Source organism: Lacerta agilis, chromosome 3, assembly GCF_009819535.1.
Source record: "Lacerta agilis isolate rLacAgi1 chromosome 3, rLacAgi1.pri, whole genome shotgun sequence".
In the NCBI taxonomy this organism is placed as follows: Eukaryota; Metazoa; Chordata; class Lepidosauria; order Squamata; family Lacertidae; genus Lacerta; species Lacerta agilis.
The window spans coordinates 11,301,198-11,322,454 of NC_046314.1; the positions used below are offsets into that span (position 1 = coordinate 11,301,198).

The window sequence follows — 21,257 nt, forward strand, 5'->3', positions numbered from 1 at the left end:
TGGGGTTCCACTGTATTACTATTAACTTCTGAGTTCCTGAGGACTACTTTCGGCTGAAAAGGCCTACTGAAAAGTCTCCTGGAAACCCTGCCGCTGAAGAAGCCCGATGGGCGAAACAAGGGTGTATCCTGAGAACCGGCCTATCATCAGCTGCTCTGTTGCTACTAAGTAGTTCCGTTTGTTACACTCTCAAGACATAGGACGGTGCAGAAAAAGAAGTTATCGGTATGAAATGGCATTGCCAACAGGACGTTGTAATCGTTGGACTTGACAATCCTTGGACTTTACGACAACAATACATAGAGAAGGTTAATAATAATATATGTTATTGCTATCAGGAATTGTGCTTTGCAATTTTTTGATATAACGATTAAATTACAGTTTAATACCATATAATGTTATGTTACTTTACAGCCAGTTACGTGTGTGTTGTGGTGTTCTGCAGATGTACACTAGGCAACTGCAAGTATCATATTTTTCCGTGTACAACACACCCCCGTGTATAAGACACCCACCTTTTTGGGGGGACTAAAAATTAAGAAAATGGGGGGAGATTCTCAAAAGTTGTAGAGTTGTTGAGCTTTTAAGAGGGAGAATTGCCCACAGTTGTTGAGCTTTTTGGGGGTGGGGTTGCCAAAAAAACACCCACCAGACTCAACAACAATTAAAATCAAAAGCGACGCAAGAGCCGCCAATCGCCCGCCCAATTGACGCAGGGGCAGCCAATCAACAACAGTCCTTGACACGCCCACAAATCAATTGCCCAATAGCTGCTGAAAATCTCCTGCTCGCGGATGCAACCAATCGCCCATCCCCCCTCTGCACTATCTGTGTATAAGACAACCCCAATTTTTTAACATTTCTTTTAAAAAATCGTCTTATAGACAGAAAAATACAGTAAGCACCTCCAATGTGTTCTTATATGCAATCTATGCATTTAACCACTTCAAAAATAACAATGCACTGCATGTATATGCAAGTGAGTTCTTCGCTGATAATAACTGAAGCTGCCTTATTTCTAACGATGAACTACTGTGGGGTTTTTACAGAAAGCTTTGAATTCCATGGCTGACTAGCTTGTGCCGACAAAGACCAAAGCATGCCTTGGATTAACTAAAATCTGTAAGGACATAATACTGGAACACAAAATTTGTATCTGTGTACACTGTGCCTTGCCTATGGCATCCTAGCCAAAAGATAACGCCTCTCATCGACACCACCCCTGCATCTAGCACAAAATCAAAGTTACGTGATTGTCATGGCTTGAATCTGGACACTAAAAATGTATCTTCCAGTATGAACTTTAGAAATTACTGGCCCTAAAGACAATGACAGCAAGCAGCCTTCTGACACAAAGTATGGATTTAGCTGTAACAGTTTACAGGTCGAGTGTTTGGCTTCAGCTGCAATCAAGGATGGTCCCCGATGCTTCTTTGGTCCAGATAAAAAGTACATACACAGCTAATTGCACTATAGTCCATCAGCCTCCACCTGGTTTTTACGTTGCCTTAAAGAGCTTTGCTCCGCTTTGTCAGATGCATGGTTCTCAGAGTCATTTTCAGTCTCGGATCCTTCAACTGCAGAGTCCTCCGAAGAGTTTCCCTGAGACTCCTCTTCCTCATCTTCTCCATCAGACAAACCTTTTTCTGCATCGGGTTCTTCGGCTATATGCTCTACTGTCTCCTGTTGCTCCTCTGTTTTATCATCACTGCGGTCCACCAAGTCTGTTGGGAGGAAGAATTGAGAAGAAAAAAAGAACACAACTGATATACATTACGTTAAAGTTGCTGTTAAAACTTAAGATCTTCAACAGCCTCCATCTGGTGGCTCTCCTATATTCTGTCCTTCTTATGCTTGCTGTGAAGAAGCAGGCCACACGTGCCGTGTATTAGCTAATGGGATTACATGTTAACTGCATCACTTTGCAACTTGGCATTACCTAAAAGGGCTAGACCACTACCCTCCTAATATCTCTCCCACACGCAGATACTCATTCACATGCCCAATGCAAGTTATTCATCCCCCTTTGCGAGTGGAAATGCTTCAAGTTCCCAATTTTGCCTGTTCCTCTTCTACCAGCCATCCAGTATTTCCCCCCAGTTGAAAATAAGGCTGCAGTCTTCGGCAAACCTATTTGGCAAAACGTTCCTTTGGTATCATTCTTTATTATCACAGTCGACATTACAATAACGTCTTTTTAAAATGCAGATTATTAATGTGCCACAGATCTCGAATATCCCAATCGCGCAAGCAAACTATTTACCTACAACTCCACTTAATTTTTATAAATGCACACACTTCTTCATACTTGGTTAGGCTGACCCATTACACATTTCCAGTGTCACTAGCCCAATAGCTGCTCTCATGCTGCTTACAGTACTTGAAAAACATTGCACCTAACTATTTCCAATTTGGAAAAGGACTAATCTCTTCCCAGGCCCAATATCACTTGCTTAATATAATTAACTGGTATTCCACAATTCAAGTACTATTCAAACTATCATATCAAAAACTGGCCGCGTCAGCTCCTTTAACACTTGTATACAGAAATCTGATCATTATTGGAAATGTCTAGTTTTCAAACCACTTTACAGGAATAGCTTACACTGAGCTTAGTTTTTTTATTACATACTTACCAGAATCTTCCACTTCGGACTTAGGTGGGAAAATGCAGTCTGTAAGTAAAACCAGTATCTGAACGAAAAGAAAAAGTATTACAAAGGCAACCCACAAGCTCTCCAACCAGAACAGGGTTTCTTCACATCTGAATGCTATTCTTTAAGAAGTTGTTGGGGTTTTACTATTCACCTGTATCTCTGCGCTACATATCCGCAGAAGTGCAATGGTTGTATCTTTAGCACACTTGTAATTTAATTTTATTCAGCTGCTGGGGAAAACCATGAACGCAACTGACAATTATGCACATTATACTGTGCTGTTCCTTGTCCTTATGAGCATGACATTTTCAACTGCATACCGATTGGCATGCTCTGTTTGAACAAGCGTCCATCAAATTGCCGGTGTTACAAAAATGAGCCATGATGAGCCCTAGGCTCACCTGCGCTCCACCCTTTTGCATGCAACGGGAGGCGATCTAAAGCGTTCCCCTTAAATTGTTCCCTTTTTTGCTGGGTTTTAACAACTCCAGGTGCATCAGCAAAAATTAGATACAAACCAAGCTTACCCGAATCCCCACATATTAAAAATGCAAAAGTTCTACTAATTTTAGCCTTCATGCACCTTACTTCTGAAGCAGCAGAAGAACATTAACATTTGTGAAAGCATTTTATGGTATCCTCTAGAGAGGAAAAGTGGGGTTTTTACAGGAATGAAGCAACATAACATTAAATCAGGTACGTATGACAGGGACCACAGGAAATAAGGAGAAATGATTCATAGTAAGTAGAATGACTTATTCTAATGTGCAACTCACAAATCAGTTCCTGCAGACTACTCACACTGCTGAGAACCGTGAGGAGTTCAGGGGTCTAAACTGTGTAGTAAAAGTTTCCAAAGGAAGAGTAGGCTGTCTCCTTCCAACTTCGCCCTCAACCTCATGGAAGATGGCAGGCAAAGGTAAAGTAAAAAGGACCCCTGGGCCCCAGGCTTCCTCAACTTCAGCCCTCCAGAGGTTTTGAGACTACAATCCCATCATCCCTGACCACTGGTCCTGCTAGCTAGAGGTTGAGGAAGCCTCGTCTAGCCAAAGGCGGCTATGAGGTTGCGGCGCTCGTCTCGCTTTCAGGCCAAGGGAGCCAGCGTTTCTCCATAGACAGCTTTCTGGGTCATGTGGCCAGCATGACTAAACTGCTTCTGGCGCAACGGGACACTGTGACGGAAACCAGAGCGCACGGAAACTCCGTTTACCTCCCCGCCGCAGTGGTACCTATTTATCTACTTGCAATGGCGTGCTTTCGAACCGCTAGGTCGGCAGGAGCTGGGACCGAGCAACGGGAGCTCACCCCATCGCAGGGATTTGAACCGCCAACCTTCTGATCAGCAAGCCCAAGAGGCTCAGTGGTCTAGACCACAGTGGCACCTACGTCCCCGATAAGATGGCAGGCAGAGCAATGCAGAGGGTATGGCACTCAGTGTGTTTGTCCCTTGCTCGCGTGTAGCATTTAGAAGCAAGCATCTGACTGGTATCAAGAGCAAACTGCCCTAGGGAGTTTCTAAGTAGGAATGTGTCAGTACAGTCAATCCTAGTGGGGCACCAATCAGCTCTTCAGCACTGTCAGCAAGCCCTACTTGCCAAGGAACAATGAGGAGGGCACACTCCTTACGGTTCCATTGCAGCCACATCTTTCGTTGCCCCACCCAATGTCACATATGACTTCAGGTGTGGGGCAGGTGGGCCTGGCTTAGGCGAAATGGCCTCATGGGCCAAAGTGACCCCCTGGTGTACCCAACTTGGCCTGCAGACTGGAGGGTCCCCAAGCCCGCCTTGAACTATCTCCTGAAAGGCTACTCTTTGCTTTAAAATGGTAGGCCGAATAATTTGCCATCCTATGCATGCTTATTTGGGAGATACACAGGATTCAGTTGTTAGATGTCAATTTAAGGTGTTCTGGCCTGGAGTTTTCCCATTTTGTTTCAGGGACAGCACATGGGGAAAGTGCGTCAAAACTGTCTCAAGCCTCTATCTGCGCTTGTTCTTCTGGCATTTCTTGTGACATGGACCAAGTGCATGGAATCGGCCTCTCTCTTACTCCCCTAATGAATTGAAGATCTCTTCTTTCTCTCTAGTAAAGTGTCAGTATTCTAGACCTCATGCATCTTCCACAGTTCTTATTTGAATGGTAGGATGGAAGGTGAACCTTAACACTGAAAAATCACAAATGGCTAAGCCCACTACAAACTTCCAGGATGATGTGACTGCTTTAGAGATGCTATACAGTGGTGCCCCGCTAGACGAATGCCCCGCTAGACGAAAAACTCGCTAGATGAACGGCATTCGTCTAGCGGAAGCCGCCCCGCAAGACGAAAAAGTCAATGGGGCTGCTTCGCAAGACGAAAAATTTTCCTCACGAAAAAACCGCTAGACAAAAAAATTCGTAGAATGAATTATTTTCGTCTAGCGGGGCACCACTGTATTATCTACAGTAAAGACTGCCCACAATTCTGTTTAATAATATATATATATATATAAATCTTACCAAGCCCAGGATTAGACCAATCAATAAAGTGGCCAATATGAAGACTGCATAAGAACCCCAAATGTGAATTCCAAGAGTGACTGTTAAGTAGTTGTGGATTTGCTATAAAAGGAGACAAACAAACAGCTTAAAATAAAAGTGGGATTTTAATACCAGACATGACATTCAGACAAATCAATTGATCGTCTTTACTTTTTTAAAAAAATGCTTAGTCACTAACCAAAGGAGAAAACAAATTCTTACTAGTCCGAAGCAGTTTCAAATGAGTTGCACACAGTCTGAACATCCATCGAAAACTAATATTTGCTAGGATGACTGCAAAGTAATGTCATTTTGGCTTTTCTGTGATGAAAAGGCTATATACTTTGCACCAGAAGACAGAATGGATAACCAGTTCTTTTAGACGAGAAATACAAATTGGGACTCAGTTTATATGCATATCTATTCTTTTTTCTTCTGGGTCTTTAGTCTTTGTCTCCCTAAGTAGGCTTTTTGATTTTTTAAGTAATCCCTGAGGACCTCATCCCCCCCCCCATTCATCATTAACAATTAATATCAATCAATATCAAGCTGCCCATCTCCATCCTAAGAAACAATCTGAAGTAGCAATTCATGTGGTTATAGGACACATTTGTAAAATTCCACATTCCCTCTAACTTAAATGGTCAAAAACGCTATCTCCAGGAAACACCAGGAAACAGAATAGTATAAATACAGCTGGTGTTAGTATTCATCATCTCACTCAATATACAAATGTGCAGCTTATAGATAAAATGCTTCCTTACACCTCACCTGTTGTACTATGGTCCAGCCATTCAACACCAACTAGAAAACAAGCTGATCTAAACCCTGATTTTGCATGCCAGCGCCATCACAGTTACAATTTGCCAGAAAATTAATCGGACCATAGGCAGGCCAGAATGGTGTAATGATAGATTTCTCTGGGTGAACACCACCTCAGAAAGCAGTGACAAGCTCTGCACTTATTATAATTTCATGCCATGCAATTTTGCCTTCAGGCCAGTCTAAAAATGTCACATGGTTTACATTCCACAGGTAAGAATATAAACCATACTCATTTATTGATATTTCCCATATTACGTTTTGGACGGATGGCATGACTTCTTTCACAAGAACAGCTATCACAAGTAAGTCATCTGAACAAGAATTCAAAATTTAAACCCCAGGAGGCAGGAGGCAGTGGAAGACAGGAGTGCCTGGCGTGCTCTGGTTCATGGGGTCACGAAGAGTCAGACACAACTAAACAACAACAACAACATGCAGTAAAACACAGATTGTGTGAGGAAGTACAGTTAGCAGGTCTAGCAAAACCATGCAGTCCAAGTCCATGCTGCTCAGATACAATTTTTACTATTGTTATCATACAGACTTAACACATCTCTGCTGCCCAGGCTTTAAGGACGGCTCACATTAGCACACAACCTGTGCTGAAACCTACTTGTGTAACAAGACTTCCCTTTATTCTCCCAAATCTGTGGAGGGGTTACAAGGGCGGGGCTGGAAGGAGAGGACAGGAGAGGAAATGCATTTTTCCCCCACTCGTGCATTGACATATCTGGCTATCACTCACATTTTTAACTTACCGTATTTTTCTGTGCATAACACGCCCCCATGTATAAGACGCGCTCTATTTTTGGGGACTCAAAATTAAGAAAATGGGGGAGATTGCCCCCGTGTATGACTACCCCCCCTTTTAAACATTTTTAAAGTTAAAAAAAAACACCTAGTCTTATACACGGAAAAGTACGGTAAATAATAAAACCTAAGCTACTCTATCTGGATGGACAGCTGCTGTGTTAATTTGCATGGTTTATTTTCTATTTTTTGCATCATTGTCCTCAACAGCAACAGCAACACCCCAGTCTCCCTTTCTCAGAGTGCAACATGATAAAATGCAATACAGCAATAATATTTTAAAAAATTATAGCAACTCAACTAACAGCAAAAACAGCTGAAGATAAACAACAGTCTCTGCAGTAAACTCTTGTCTACATTATCTACCAAGAGCCTGGAAAAACAGGCATGCCTTTAATTGCCACCTAAAACCTATGTCAGGACTAGCCATGTCTCCCCTTACAGCACTGTTAGCCTCCCTGGGAACATAAACTTACACTGAAGGACATGATATAAATTATGAAAATAAATAAATGCAGTTTGGTAAAAAATTAAAGCCAGCTACAAACTAGTTAATGTCACTGCACACTAATTATCAGAGTGGAAATTGTACTCCTTCCTTTAAAAAAAAAAAAGCCTCTTGCAGCATATTCTGGTGACTAGAATTTAAGCATGCAATATGGTAAATCAGAGTCCTTTCCAAGGGTTTGCTTGTGATAGCCTCATAAATTTCCCATTCCAACAGCTAGTGTTCAATTACTAGAGTATGTAAGTTCTTATATGGTAAAAGGTAAAAGTAAAGGGACCCCTGACTGTTAAGTCCAGTTGTGGACGACTCTGAGGTTGAGGCGCTCATCTCGCTTTACTGGCCGAGGGAGACGGAGTACAGCTTCCGGGTCATGTGGCCAGCATGACTAAGCCGCTTCTGGCGAACCAGGGCAGCGCATGGAAACGCCGTTTACCTTCCTGCCGGAGCAGTACCTATTTATCTACTTGCACTTTTGGCGTGCTTTTGAACTGCTAGGTTGGCAGGAGCAGGGACTGAGCAACAGCTCACCCCGTCATGGGGATTCGAACCGCCAACCTTCTGATCAGCAAGCCCTAGGCTCTGTGGTTTAGACCACAGCGCCACCCACATCCCATTCTTATATGGTAACTTACCTCAATTTTGAAATTTACTATATAGCTGAAATACAGTAAATTAGTCAACACCACATGAAATGATTTCTGAAAAGTACAAAAGCTTCTCCATGGGTTACAGAGCTAACCTCACATATGGAATTAAACCATTAGTTTCATTACAATGCCATTGACAATGCATTGTGCAAGCTACTTATGATACAGAATTAATTGGGGAACATTTACTCACCCTGATCCATGCAGATAAATGGAAGAGTCCTGCCATTCCATGCATCCTAATAAAGAATAACCATCTGGTTTATACCAATGTCAATGGATAAAGCATGACAAATTAAGTATTCTTGCATGTTCTATGTCACATATTGAATAATTTCACATCCTTCTTGATCTGCACTAATCTTTGACCATCTACACCATAATTTAACAGTGTAGTAGGCGATAATGACAGAAATTATGTGTTTTGACCATTATAAGAGTTGGGCGGTATGCTCTGAAGAGCAGACCAAGTCTTTTGATTGTATGTAACAGTTCATAGATCACTGCAGAAGATTCTTACCTTCCCATGACAGTTTCATGCAAAGAAGTAAACAGATTTTCACAGAGGAGCAATGATATGGGCAGGGAAATTGCACACCACAGAAAGTCATCCTAAATGTTAAGGAGCTAGAATAATTAAAGCTAGTTTTCAACTTCCCTCACCCCCACCCCCGCAAAAAAAAAGAGAGAGATGCAATTTCAACAATTACATAATAGATGATGGGGACTTCCATCCTGCCACAGGTTCTACAGCTTCCCACTTTCTCTCCAGGATATAGGCTTCTAAATCCTCCAGCGTCCTCAAGCCACGGTATCTTCGAAACACTCCATCCTTTGCGCTGGAAACAAAAACAGGCAATAATATAATTATAGTGCCGGAGCTAAAACCAAAACACACAGAAGGAGCTATTGTTACCCCCACCCCCTTCCTTTTTTTCCAAAAATTTTTATTAGTTTTAACGGACAAACAAATACACCATTTCACACAACAAAAACAATAACACAAATATAAAACAAAAATAACACATGAATCTTAATACACCTATCTTACTTTCTTAACATTGTGGGTTGACTTCCTCCCAACCTCTCTTCCTGCGTTCCTTGAAAATCATCTTTAGTAATTTCTTTACATTATTATAATCATCGTTATTAATTAAATTTTACCTCTCTTCATATCTATAGTCCTTATCATTTATTCAAACAATTCTACGTCTTAAATCTATCTTCCAAATCTACAGCCTAATTTATCTTTCAGCTTACTTCTAATCTTTAATCTTACAGTAATTTTTTTAAATAAAATTTTAATTTCTTCCAATCTTCTTCCACCCCCTTCCACACATGGAAACGAATCTGGCTGCAGTCAATAAAAGACAAACAACCATAACCTGGGGCTCCCTCTCACTGCCCATGTAAACCAACAAATGTACAGAACAGAACCTCCCCAAATGATGCTGACATAAAAACCTCATACATATACCAAGTTGGAAAAAACGGGGGGGGGGGGGGGAAATACCATGCAAGTTTATCATCCACTCTCTCCCCCTACCTCTAGATGCCATAATGTCTTACATTGAACGTAACCAAAAGACTATGATCTGATCAAAAAAAAGATACAACATTGCATGTTCTTTTGTAGTTCAACTTAAATTGACAGAATACGCACAACTTGCAGACTTAACATACAGAATAAGAGAACTAGAAGAACATATGTTTAAAGAAGATTGGAGAACGTTTATTGAATGTATGGAAAATAATTGTGTACAGCTGAAAACGCTGGCAGCATTCAGATAAATTCAACAGTGTAAATAATTTTTGATGGATGTAATAATGGAAAACCGATTGGTATAGGGTTTTTTTTTGTAAAATGGGCAGGGATATAAGGTATGCAGAATGAACCATGGAAGGAGAAGAATGGAAGTCATTGATATCTTAAGGATGTGTAATGTTTATCTGAAACTGTATAACAGGAAATTGAATAAAAATCATATTTAGGAAGAATCATTTGTGGTCCTCCTTCGTCACTGTAGCACAGTGAAAACAGTGTTGCCTCATCTTCATTTGGTTACTTTACTTAAAGGGACTCCTGTTTTATCTGTGCCAGGAACTGCGGAGAGAACAGTGCACCTTTGAACCTGACAACCTTTAATTCCAACACACCCAGAGCCTCAGCTATAGTTCCACCGAGGAAAGATAGTTGTTAAATTCTCCAGAACACAACAGTTACAGAGGGGTATATGGCCCACGTTTTTCCATTACTTCTGGATTATTCTGCTTATCCTCACAGCATCCCAACCCCCCAAAACCAGCACAGACAGGCACTGTCTTCCAATAGCAAACATTTGACATTTTCAGACAAATGAAATGAGATACTTACTGGTAAATAGTGGGTAGTGTCGTAACAAAGAAGCGACCGCTTACGCCTAAGGAAGTAAAAAAGTATTTTCAGTAGTTTCCAGGACATTCTTTTGCTTTCCTAAACACAGTCGTATAACAAACCAAATTTACACTTACAGGTAGGTAGCTGTGTTGGTCTGCCATAGTCAAAACAAAATAAAATAAAAAATACCTTCCAGTAGCACCTTAGAGACCAACTAAGTTTGTTCTTGGTATGAGTTTTCGTGTGCGTGCACACTGTCACTTTACACTATGTGTGAAACCTAGTTGTCCATTTCTGTTTCCAGCCTGCTAGTGACTGAGCATAACTAAGAATCTAGTACATCAGTACTGTAACACTGGGATGGGGAGCCTGCAGTGTCTGACAGAAGGGCAGGCCCAGTCAGCCTTGCCAATAGTCAGCCATTGCTGCTGAAAAATAAATAAAGTCGTACCTCGGAAGTTGAACAGAATCCGTTCTGGAAGTCCATTCGATTCCCAAAGCGCGGCTTCCAATTGGCTGCAGGAAGCTCCTGCAGCCAATTGGAAGCCCCGTCGGACATTTGGCTTCCAAAAGAATGTTCAAAAACCGGAACACTCACTTCTCGTTTTCGATTGTTCAGAAGCCAGAACACGTTCGACTCTCAAGATGTTTGGGAGCCAAGGTACGACTGTAGCTATGGCAACCCTGTATCAGGAAATTTTTAATGTCTAATGTTTTACCATTTTTTATGTGCTATAAGCTGCCCAGAGTTTGGATTTGCATTTGATATCCCGCTTTATCACTACCCGAAGGAGTCTCAAAGCGGCTAACATTCTCCTTTCCCTTCCTCCCCCACAACAAACACTCTGTGAGGTGAGTGACTTTTAGAAGACATCTGAAGGCAGCCCTGTTTAGGGAAGCCTTTAACATCTGATGGATTATTGTATTTTAATATTTTGCTGGAAGCCACCCAGAGTGGCTGGGGAAGCCCAGCCAGATGGGTGGGGCATAAATATTTATTATATTATATTATATTATATTATATTATATTATATTATATTATATTATAGCACATGCAGAAAAACTCCTAGAGTAGGACTTTGCATGCTGTTGGCTTTCACCTGCAGTAATCTAATCTGGTGTTCATTTGGTTGCAACAGAGCATATTCAGAAATATTCTTCCCTTCTTACTCACTCATACACTTACTTATCTGACTGGTGATTGCTCTCGGGTGGTTGTAGGTGATAGTTCCTGTTTCTTTCTGCCACCGTGAAAGAGAGAGAGAAAGATTGTGCCTGCATATCTGCTGCTTCAGTGAAGGAAGGAGAAAGTGGACAATGTGGCCTCATGCTGATGTTACTAGTCATTGTGACCTCATAGTGATGTTAACCACCTTAAGAAAAGTGAGACATTGGTCACATGTTGTAGCCAGCTGCTGAAGACATGATGTCTTGATGGGACTTTGTGTTGATACAGCAGGGCTCTTCGTAGCTTCGTCATACTAAGGATTATTGAAAATGCTGGAGTATCCTAGACCTCCAGCTCAATGAGTATACAACTCCTCTTCATATCCTTTGCCTCTGCATTCCACCCTTTGCTGCCTCAACCAAGATAATAAAGGTCCCCATCTAAGCATCCTGGTTTAACCAAGGAAAGCCCTGCCCTTTGGAGGATAGCTCAGTCAATACAGCATGAGACTCTTAATCTCAGGGTTGTGAGTTTGAGCACCACCATGGGCAAAACAAATTCCTGCATTGCAGGGGATTGGACTGCGTGGTCCCTTCCAACCCTACAATTCTATGATTCTAACTTTGATGGTGACTCAAGAGTGATTGATGGCACAACTTGTGTGAGTTAAAGGCTTTGCTTGGGAAGAGGGAACCACTGGTTCACAATGCTATTTATCTTCTTTAAAATAAGCCTTACCTATGGGCACTACTAGCATTCCCCTTTCTGAAGCCTGCTATTCTGATAATTGGATCTGGACTTCCAAGTCTAGTCTAGGTGCATTGTATGCTTGCTTGCTTGTTTGTTTGTTTGGTGACCTAGCTTGGGAGACTAATTGTTTTCTGTTGCCTGGAGGAAAACAAATAGCGTTCTATATTCAGTCTAGTTCTAGTTCATGTTCCTGTGGTTCCTTTAATTTTCCATGATGCCCAATGAGAAAATGGAATATAGGCTTGCTCAGTATGAATGGAAGCAACTGCAGTTCTTCAAAATGATGGATGCCGTCATCCCGCCTGCCCCCTGCCCCTCCCCGTGGCAGGAGTTATATTTCTCAGTGACACAGGAGGAAAGAAACAAACACTTTAAGAGGAGCAACAACCCTCCAGTTCTTTAAAGATGCATTGGTATTTCCAGAGCTCAGATAATTTTTCTGCCAGAAGCAAATGTGACCTAACTTTAGATTTGGCCTTTGTACAGAATCCCCATTGTTAAAAGATGTGACTTTTAAGTACTGTAGCAAAGAGGTGAATGGGTAGATCATCAAGCAAGCAGGTCAAAGTTTGTCTAAGTTAAAACAAGGCTTTGGACAGGCAACTTGGATCCTGTTGCCTGTCTCTTGAGCCATCTGTTGTTATGTAGTTAGCAGCATATGTTTAAACATAACTTCTTACTGCTCCCTTGTATGGACTGAAATCCCACCCCTACCCCTCCTTTCCAGTTGTCTTATTCTCCTTCTTGGTTACAACTGTTTGCTTACGAAAATGGTGCTTAAATGGTATCTAGTCCAGGCATTGACAAGAAAAGTCTGTTGCATTTAGAACATTTTCAGAAGAGATTTATCAGAAGACGTTCTTCACCAAGAATGCATGCATTTGGTAAACAAGCATCTGTGTCTATTGCATCAGCTTTAAAGCACTCTCATGTGTATTTAAATGTATGTCTAAATCTCACGTTTCACCTTGAAAAATACTTGCAACTGGGCTCTTGGTACTTTCCTGTTGGCTGTCTGTGGGTATTTTGATGGGAAAAGCCAAGTTCATGCAAGCATGCATCTTTCAATCCTCTTATTGACCACATCTAGGTACAAATATGGAAGTGATATTGTAGACCTGTCGCTGCCTATGTTTTTCTGTCTTGCCATGTTTGTTGGTCAAACTGGTGTGATAGTGTTTTATGCTGCAGCCGGGGGGGGGAGGAAATGAGACTCCTTCGGGTAGTGAAAAGCGGGATATCAAATCCAAACTCTTCCTCTTCTTCTTAAATCAAAAAAATCTGATTTAAATTAAAAAAACACTGATTTGATTTTTTAAAAAACAAATCATTGCGTTTTATCCACCCTGCTTAGGTTAGAGTCAATGAGCATATGATAGATTTGTATGTGCTGACAAAGCAGGCAACACAGATTGCTATTAAACTGAGCGGCAGCAATTGCCTTCCAAAGGAGGGGTAGAACCACAGCTGCAGCTACTGCACACCTGGCTTTATCTCTACAACAAACAGAACAGCAAATCTCACAAACAAAGGGAACAAAAAACTAATAGCCATTAGTGACATGCAGTGGTGGAACAGCTGAGAATGTTAATCACCATCACCCAGGGAGGAGCAACAAGTGAAGTTGGAGCATGAATAACCAACCACTGAATCAAATGCAAAGATGTTATCAGTATGTGTTTTTTTGTGAGCTACCTGCAACAGCATGTTTGGTTAAGGCAAAAGACACAAACACCCAGCAAGAACTTTTGCTAATCAAAACTCTTTTAGCTTCTCTTGAAATTCATACTGATATTTTTGCCCAAGCCTCAAAGCGTCACTTACAATTAGGTAACAACTCCTACTCTTCAGATTCAATTATTTCCTCATTTTACTGGATAATTTTTTAGATGTCCTCCAGCAAAACCCTGAACATCCTCTAGTTGGCATACATAAAAGCACTGCTAACTTTAAGTGAGCAGATGAGCAGTAGCACAACTCAGGTCAAGGGTAGAAAATTTACATAAAGGGTTTCCAGACCTCTGAATACATCAAAGAACACCCTGTACCAGCTCGTCCAGCCAAATGCTCAAGTTAACTTGTAGTTAAGTTATCATATTCCCACAATAGCAGCAGTGTTCCAGTACAGACTTAAAATATGTCTAGTTAACAATGCATGCCGTAGTACAGAGTTGGGGACCTGGCTGCTTCCCCCAACTGCAGCATGCCACTTTGGACAGTTGGACGGGGGCCTGCCCACCTGTCAATCATCTGACACTGCTCTGATGCCAGGTGACCAGTTTGTCCTTTGCAATATGGCTGCAAAAGAAAAGCCAAGTCAAGGAAGGTTTGAAGTTGCAGCCTATCAACTCATCGCTGGTGAATTTCAGCCTGCGAAAGTTCTCCGTGCATCAATTGCCACTGCACATTCAAGAGTGCACTTTAAGGTTCATAACTGTATATCTGCAGCTACATCTCTATCTGCCCCAGTCTAATTTGTCAACGCCTAAATGATATCGAGCGTCCAAACAACCTGGCCACAATAAGGAAATTTTGGCCACGGTATGACCATTTCCCATCCTCCAACTCTGATTCTCTGGCACCCTAACTGTATAACCTAGCAATTGCAAAATATAGACACGCTTTACCCTCGCAGGACTGAATGTATTGCCCTCGGCTGTACTTGAGGGACGATTCCAACAGATTCCACATGAAAAACGCTTATGCCCCTGCAGAGATGGCAGTGGCACATGCCCTCCTGGCGTGCACTCTTTACGAAGACCTGAGAAATGAGATTATCACCTCTCTTTTACTGTCCATTCCAGGTCGCCCAACCACTGCCACAGTGTCTTTTCTCCTGGCAGATCAAGAGGAGCAGATGACAGCAAAGGTTGCAAGGTTTTTAGCTGGGGCGATCAGAATAAGGTCCACTATTTGACGTCTGATTCCCTAAACTGTGTTTTATATAATCGAATTTTTATTTTGTTCGCAATGTTCTTTTGTTGCTATGGCCGATGGCTGACGCAAATAAAGTTTCATTCATTCTATCTGCCCCACGTATGACAAAAAAGCAGCTGTCGTTTGGGGAAAACACCCTCCCAGGCCAAATGGGAACCCGTGTCTGCAGCCAGAGGGTTTCCACACCTGCTGTAGAAGTAACGTCTAGAATTTGGCAAGAAATGCTGGATTTTCAGTTCCATAAATTAACAATGCATGGCGATAAGGAATACCCTATTGAAAACAGGCATGTAAATATGTTTGTATTAAAGTTCCCCACTAAAAAGAAAATTTGGGCTCACCTGGTTCTTGAGTGACATCCACCTTGCCCACACGGAGTTCATGGTCTTTGCTGTTTTCTGCAAAAGCCTCCCATGCCGATTCCATCTCCTGACAAGCGGGACACCAAGGGGCGTAGCTAAGGAAAGTGACAACACGATTTAATGACTGCGCACATTTCCATATCTAGAAAGTCTGCAATGTATCACCAATGTGAAATTCCCTGAGGAATATCAGTCACAGGCAGAGAACGATTTAGGCACGTCCAATGTGCGTGTTACATCACACCAAACCCGGAAGTGACCCGAAAACATCACAAAAATGTAATTTTTGTAATGGGGTGTTTCAATGGTGTTTCAAATATATGCAATCTCACTTAAATGCACAGTGCTTTGGAACATAACCCCCGCGTAAATTGGGAGTTGCCTGTATATTTCTGCCACATTACTCCAGACTAGGTTATTGTCATGTTTGCTGCCGTTAAAAGTAGTCCTGAAACATCCACCTGGCACAAAATGCTTCCTGGCACTAGAAGCAAGAAAGCAGGCAACTCCAGTCTTGTATCACTTGCATGGATTGCCCACTTGTTTCCTGGCCTGTTTCAAATCCCTGGTGTTTGCCTTTAATGGCTTTAGACCAGGCCACCTCAGAAATATTCCCATATGAACCTGGCTGGCCTTTTAAGCTCAGCTGTCCATTCATATAAGACTGACACAAAGGGGGGGGGGTAATGTGTGACCCTCCAGGTGTTGCTGGACCAGATCTCCCTTCATCACTGACCATTGGCCAGGCTGGGGCTGATGGGAATCGAGTCTAACAACATCCAGAGGTTCCCTAGCCTGAAAAACGAGATCCAGCAGGCAGGCACAAGAACAGGGCCATCTCACTGGTGGCAGCAAGACTGCAAATCTGCCTCTTGATGAATATACACTTGGAGCCCTATTTGCCCAACTCAGACTGTTAACAGCTGCCTCTCACATATCAAAAGCTATCTATTGGATTTTTTTAAAACTAAGTTGCTGTATTCTAATTGTTTCCATTGCAGCTGAATCTAGCGTACATAACAGAATGATAGTTAAAATTCTCGTTTTGGTGTATTTTTATCTTTTAATGTAAGCCACTTTGTCTTGACAGAAGAAACATATATGGTAAACAAAATACGCAAGCTAAACTAAACAAACAGAAACATACCTTTCTCTGCCTTCCTCCTCTACACACATTCCCCATGCAGTTCTTGGAATTTCCAGAAAATAAAGGATGGGAAATTTATTTCTAGGTCATTGTATCGGCATCCAAGACAATTGAATAATTCTAGTCCTAGACACCATGATGAGCCAGAGCCTGGGCTCTCTTCCAGACCCAAAATGTCAACACTTATTTCAGACGCTATTATTATTATTACTAGTTTCTATTGATTTATTGGTTTGTTTGTTGCTTTTTTTCTGTTTTTCAATGTTTGATGTTTATAAGTGGGCTGCTGGGTAAAGTGAGCACAACCAAATCCTCATATGCTCAGTAATGTGCAGCTGGATAATACATGATGGGCTGCTGGTGGGGTAAGTTGAAATAAAACATGGGAAATAAACTTATGAGAGAGCATGCATGCTCTCAGCTACACATTGCCAGAATATAGATCAGTGGCATCCACATACACACCTGCAACGTGCTTTGCTGCAGACGTACATGCTGTGTGCTCTAGCAAGGAGGCTTTCTACTTTGAAGCAAATTACTGAGAAACTGTGTGAGTGAGTGAGAACACACGCTTATGAATTGCTCCAGTCTCGCCTGGATTGACCTTCAACCATAGTTACCATTGTGTATCAACAGTAGCAACACTGATTTGGTAGGAGTACCATTGTGGGAGGCAAACTGAACTGGCAAATTCATGTCTTTCAGACTGTAACCCTGAATGCTGAGACTGTCTTTGTCATTGATCTTTGAGAAACCTTTTGGCCAAAGAGCATGGCAAAGATTCCTTTGAATGAAAAAGAATTTGGAATAGTGTGCTCCCAATTTTAACCTTTCAACTTAAGGATATTAGTGTCACCCTGAAAATTTTTAATGAGGAAAGCTATCCCCCTGCTACACCAATGCCTCACTATTTTGCGATTACATTAATTGAATTAGACAGTTCCCACCTCCAAACTCTTCTTCTTCTTCTTCAGTGTATATCCCACCAAAATTACTAACATTTGAAGCTCCCTACCCATGCAGAAAGTGTCAGGATAATATGCTGCTGGACAGAGGCCAATGTTAATGTCCCCTTAAGGCCAACTATTCTGTTATAATAAAATAAATAAATAAAGAACATGCCTGTCAATATCCTCTTTGTGCACAAAGTAAACTAACATGAGTTTAAGTTTACCAAAGGATTTACTGCTATTTAATAGCAGCGTTTGTGCTGCACACACTTTCTAGGAACTGTCCATCTAGGAATAAAGACAAATTTAGAAGACAACTGCAGCAAACTTTGGATTCCAAACTACAGCCACTTTCAGTGCCTTAAAAACTGTTATGCAAAAATATAACTCTGGGCAATCTAACTAGATTCAGTTCACAGATCCTGATCCAAGCAGGAACGCCATACCTTCTCTATACTCATAAAACACATTTCTTCAGAGGTGGTTGTCATTTCTTTGCTAGAAAACAGCTAAGTTTTTGAACGTGCGGCTTCTCACACAATATTTTTTGCTTTTAAACTGTAGTGGATCCCTCTCTTGAATTGCTATTATTTTATTTATCTTACAATAATAATAATAAATCAGCTGGAGCTGTAAGCAGATTGACAGTCTTCCAGTTTCTGACAAGTGGTTTTACAACACTTCAGCAGTTTCCATACAAATTAGATTCCATCCTATGAAGGCCCAAAACGTGAAAAATGAAGCTGTGCTCGAGTCACCAGCTGCCATGTTAACAAACATCCTCTAGAAAATGTGTATGCAAATAGTTCAGCTGAAACATTTTTAAGCTGTCTATTGCTCTCTTTTTGTAAAAAAAAAAATATTATCTATGCCTGCATGGCCTAAACTAAGATAGCCTTCTCTGCCCAGTCAGATGTATGCAATGACCAGTTATAGCACAGAGCTCTTAATCTCTGCCATAAATTCAGAAAGCAAGTGGCCATTTGCAGATCCGCCTTTCTTCCTCCATCAAACCTCTAATCTGCGATACAGAGATATAGTTATTTACTTTACAAAGTTGGCATAATGATGACAGAAACTCTACGTACAGTTACACCCTAAATGCAAAGAAAAAATGAGAGAGAGAGAGAATGTGGAGATCAGTGGTTTCTACTCACAGTAGCAGAGGCAGAATATGCCTTTGAATACTCATGACTGGGGAGCATATGGGAGGGAAGTGCTGTTTCATTCATGTCCAGGGGTTTCCCATAAGCAGCTGGGTGTCACAGTGGTAAACAGGGAAGATAGGTTAGCTGGACCTTTGGCCCGACCCAACGGGGCTCTTCTGTAAATTCCTAAAAATGTGTCTCCTTTTTCAATACGCCTCCAACCAGCCTACCCAAGGCAAGAGAAAAGCTGTGCCGCATTATTAGGTAGCTAAGAAGCTATGGGATTTGACATCCTTATAAGTAAAAAAAAGCCATGGGCGTACACATCTCTAAATCCCCCCAAAAAGAGCACCCTCCCCAACAGGGAAGAAGGAGCGAGTGAAGATTTACATCAAGAACACAGGTGGGATGGTAGGACTGAAATTGGGAATTGCTGTCCCTGTGGATGCTGCTGTCTTGAGGCCAATACCTCACCTGGCCTCCTCTGTCCAGGAGGATATTATCCTGACACTTTCTGCATGGGTAGGAAGCTTCAGATGTTCGCAATTTTGGTGGGATATACAGCCCTGAGATGGGAGCATAAGTAAGAAACGCAAGCCATCCAACCAGGTGAGAGTGATGTTGCTTGATAATCAGTGACCAGCAAACAGAACAAGACCAACAATGCACCATAAAAAACCCTGGAAAATGGGCAGGATGTGAGGAACATTTGAGGGAGTTAGCTGTGTTTACCCTGGAAAAGAGGAGCCTGAGGTGAGATAGGATAGCCATCTTCAAATATCAAAATGGCTGTCACATAGAGAGGATGCAGCAAGTTTGTTTGTTTTTTTCTCCTGCCCTGGTGGCTAGGACCCAAACCCATGGCTTCAAGTTACAAGAAAGGAGATTCCGACTCAAAACCAGGAAGAATTTTCTGACGGTAAATGCTGTTTAGACATTGGAATGGACTCACTTTCAACTCTACAATTCTATGATTCTAAGTTGGACGCCTCTTAGAATCCTAGAATTGTAGAGCTGGAAGGGGCACTGAGGAATCATCTAGTCCCATGGTTCCCAATGTGGGGCACACAGCCCACAGGGGGGCAATTTGATTTTTAATGGGGGCAATTCAAGAATGAGTTAGACTCAACTTGATGGCTCCTCCACGTGAATAAGAGCTCACTTTTTGAATAATAAGAATTATATATCACCGGGGGGGGGGGAGGTGATCAGAATTTTAGAGATGCTTAGGTGAGGAATGGCCAAAAAAAGGTTGGGAACGACTGATCTAGTCCAACCCTCTGCAATGCAAGAATATGCAGCCGTCCCATACAGGGATTGGAATCCGCAACACTGCCATTATTAGCACCATGCTCCAGCCCACTGAGCTATCCAGGTTGACTTGTCGGGACAGATTCCATAGTTTTCTTGTTTTCATCCCCTGCACCAAAACAAGAAAAATATGAACCTTTGTCCCACCCCACCCCACTCCCACCCCCAAACCACCTAAAAGTAAATGACCTTAACAGTATTGCAGAAGACAATCAGAGAGTCTGAATCAACTCCAGAAGAAGGGTCTGGTATGGTTTTGAATCACATGAGGGCCAACATCTTAAGATCCCTGCAGGGCATGGGAGCGGGCTGGACTAGATGACCCGCTGGGGTCCCTCCCATTTCTCCAGGTATAAATTAAATCAATGTAAAAAAAATGTACCCAGTGAAGCCCAAAGGAGCCAGAGGGAGGGAGCCTCCGAACCCACCGACTGCCACCCACCAAGGTCCAGTTTCCTCCATTGAGACCCTGAGCAATTTTTGAGACCAGCCTGCTTAGTGGTGTCCCCGCCCCGCCCTTCCTGGAAGCTTTGGACTACAACTCCCATCAGCCCCGGAGGGCCGCGCTCGCGCAGGGGCCGTCGGGAGTCGTAGTCCGAGAGCCCCCGGAGAGCCGTAAGCGACGCCGCCGCGACTCACAATTGGACCATCCACTGGCCCTGCAGCAGGAGGCTCCAGTTGGACCCGCTCAGCTCCCTCACTGGCCGCCCCGCCGCGCCGGGATCCTGCGAAGCCGAGGCGACGGCGGCGACGGCGGCTGCCAACGCCACCAAGGCCGGAGCTGCCGCCGCCGCCGCTCTCCTTCCCGCCGTCCCATCCCAGCCAGAGCGGCTGCGGCGAGAGCCAAGCGACTGAGGTAGAGCAACCGCCGCCGCCGCCGCCATCTTGGGAGGAATCAAACCGCCGCCAAAAAAAAACCCCGTAGAGTTCCGCGCTCCCGTGACGCAACGACGCATCCCCCCTTCCGGTTGCCATTGGGCGGCCTCCGCCATGTGCGGGGAAGCGAGTGGCGGAAGTGCCTATTCGTCCGACGCGCTTGGCGTGAGGGAGGAAAAACAGCGCGCCTCTCCTCTCTCTTTGTGAGGACTTTGCTCCTGCGCAATTAACAAGGAAGATCTAGCCCGGCATGTTTCTTTTTGC

At 42.7% G+C, this 21,257-nt stretch overlaps 1 protein-coding gene across 1 annotated transcript; it reads right to left on the bottom strand.

Annotated features, from left to right (window-relative positions):
* Nucleotides 1-1,348: 1,348 nt before the first annotated feature.
* On the bottom strand, nt 1,349-21,001 carry TMX4 (thioredoxin related transmembrane protein 4). Its single transcript, XM_033145360.1, has 8 exons — nt 20,757-21,001; nt 15,541-15,656; nt 10,342-10,387; nt 8,678-8,806; nt 8,161-8,206; nt 5,157-5,258; nt 2,637-2,694; nt 1,349-1,724 (listed from the first exon to the last, which is right to left on the bottom strand). Exons 1-8 carry the CDS (start codon nt 20,999-21,001, stop codon nt 1,471-1,473), a joined length of 996 nt encoding a protein of 331 aa, XP_033001251.1. The 3' UTR covers nt 1,349-1,470.
* Nucleotides 21,002-21,257: the final 256 nt, after the last annotated feature.

Bases quoted from the DNA above. Each gene is read 5' to 3' on its own strand.
- TMX4 (XM_033145360.1), bottom strand. From the start codon at position 21,001: ATGGCGGCGGCGGCGGCGGTTGCTCTACCTCAGTCGCTTGGCTCTCGC. The intron at 5,259-8,160 runs GTGAGTAAATGT...CTCCTTTTATAG, and splicing joins ATTTATCTGCATGGATCAGG to CAAATCCACAACTACTTAAC. The intron at 1,725-2,636 runs GTAAGTATGTAA...TCCTCCCAACAG, and splicing joins GTCCGAAGTGGAAGATTCTG to ACTTGGTGGACCGCAGTGAT.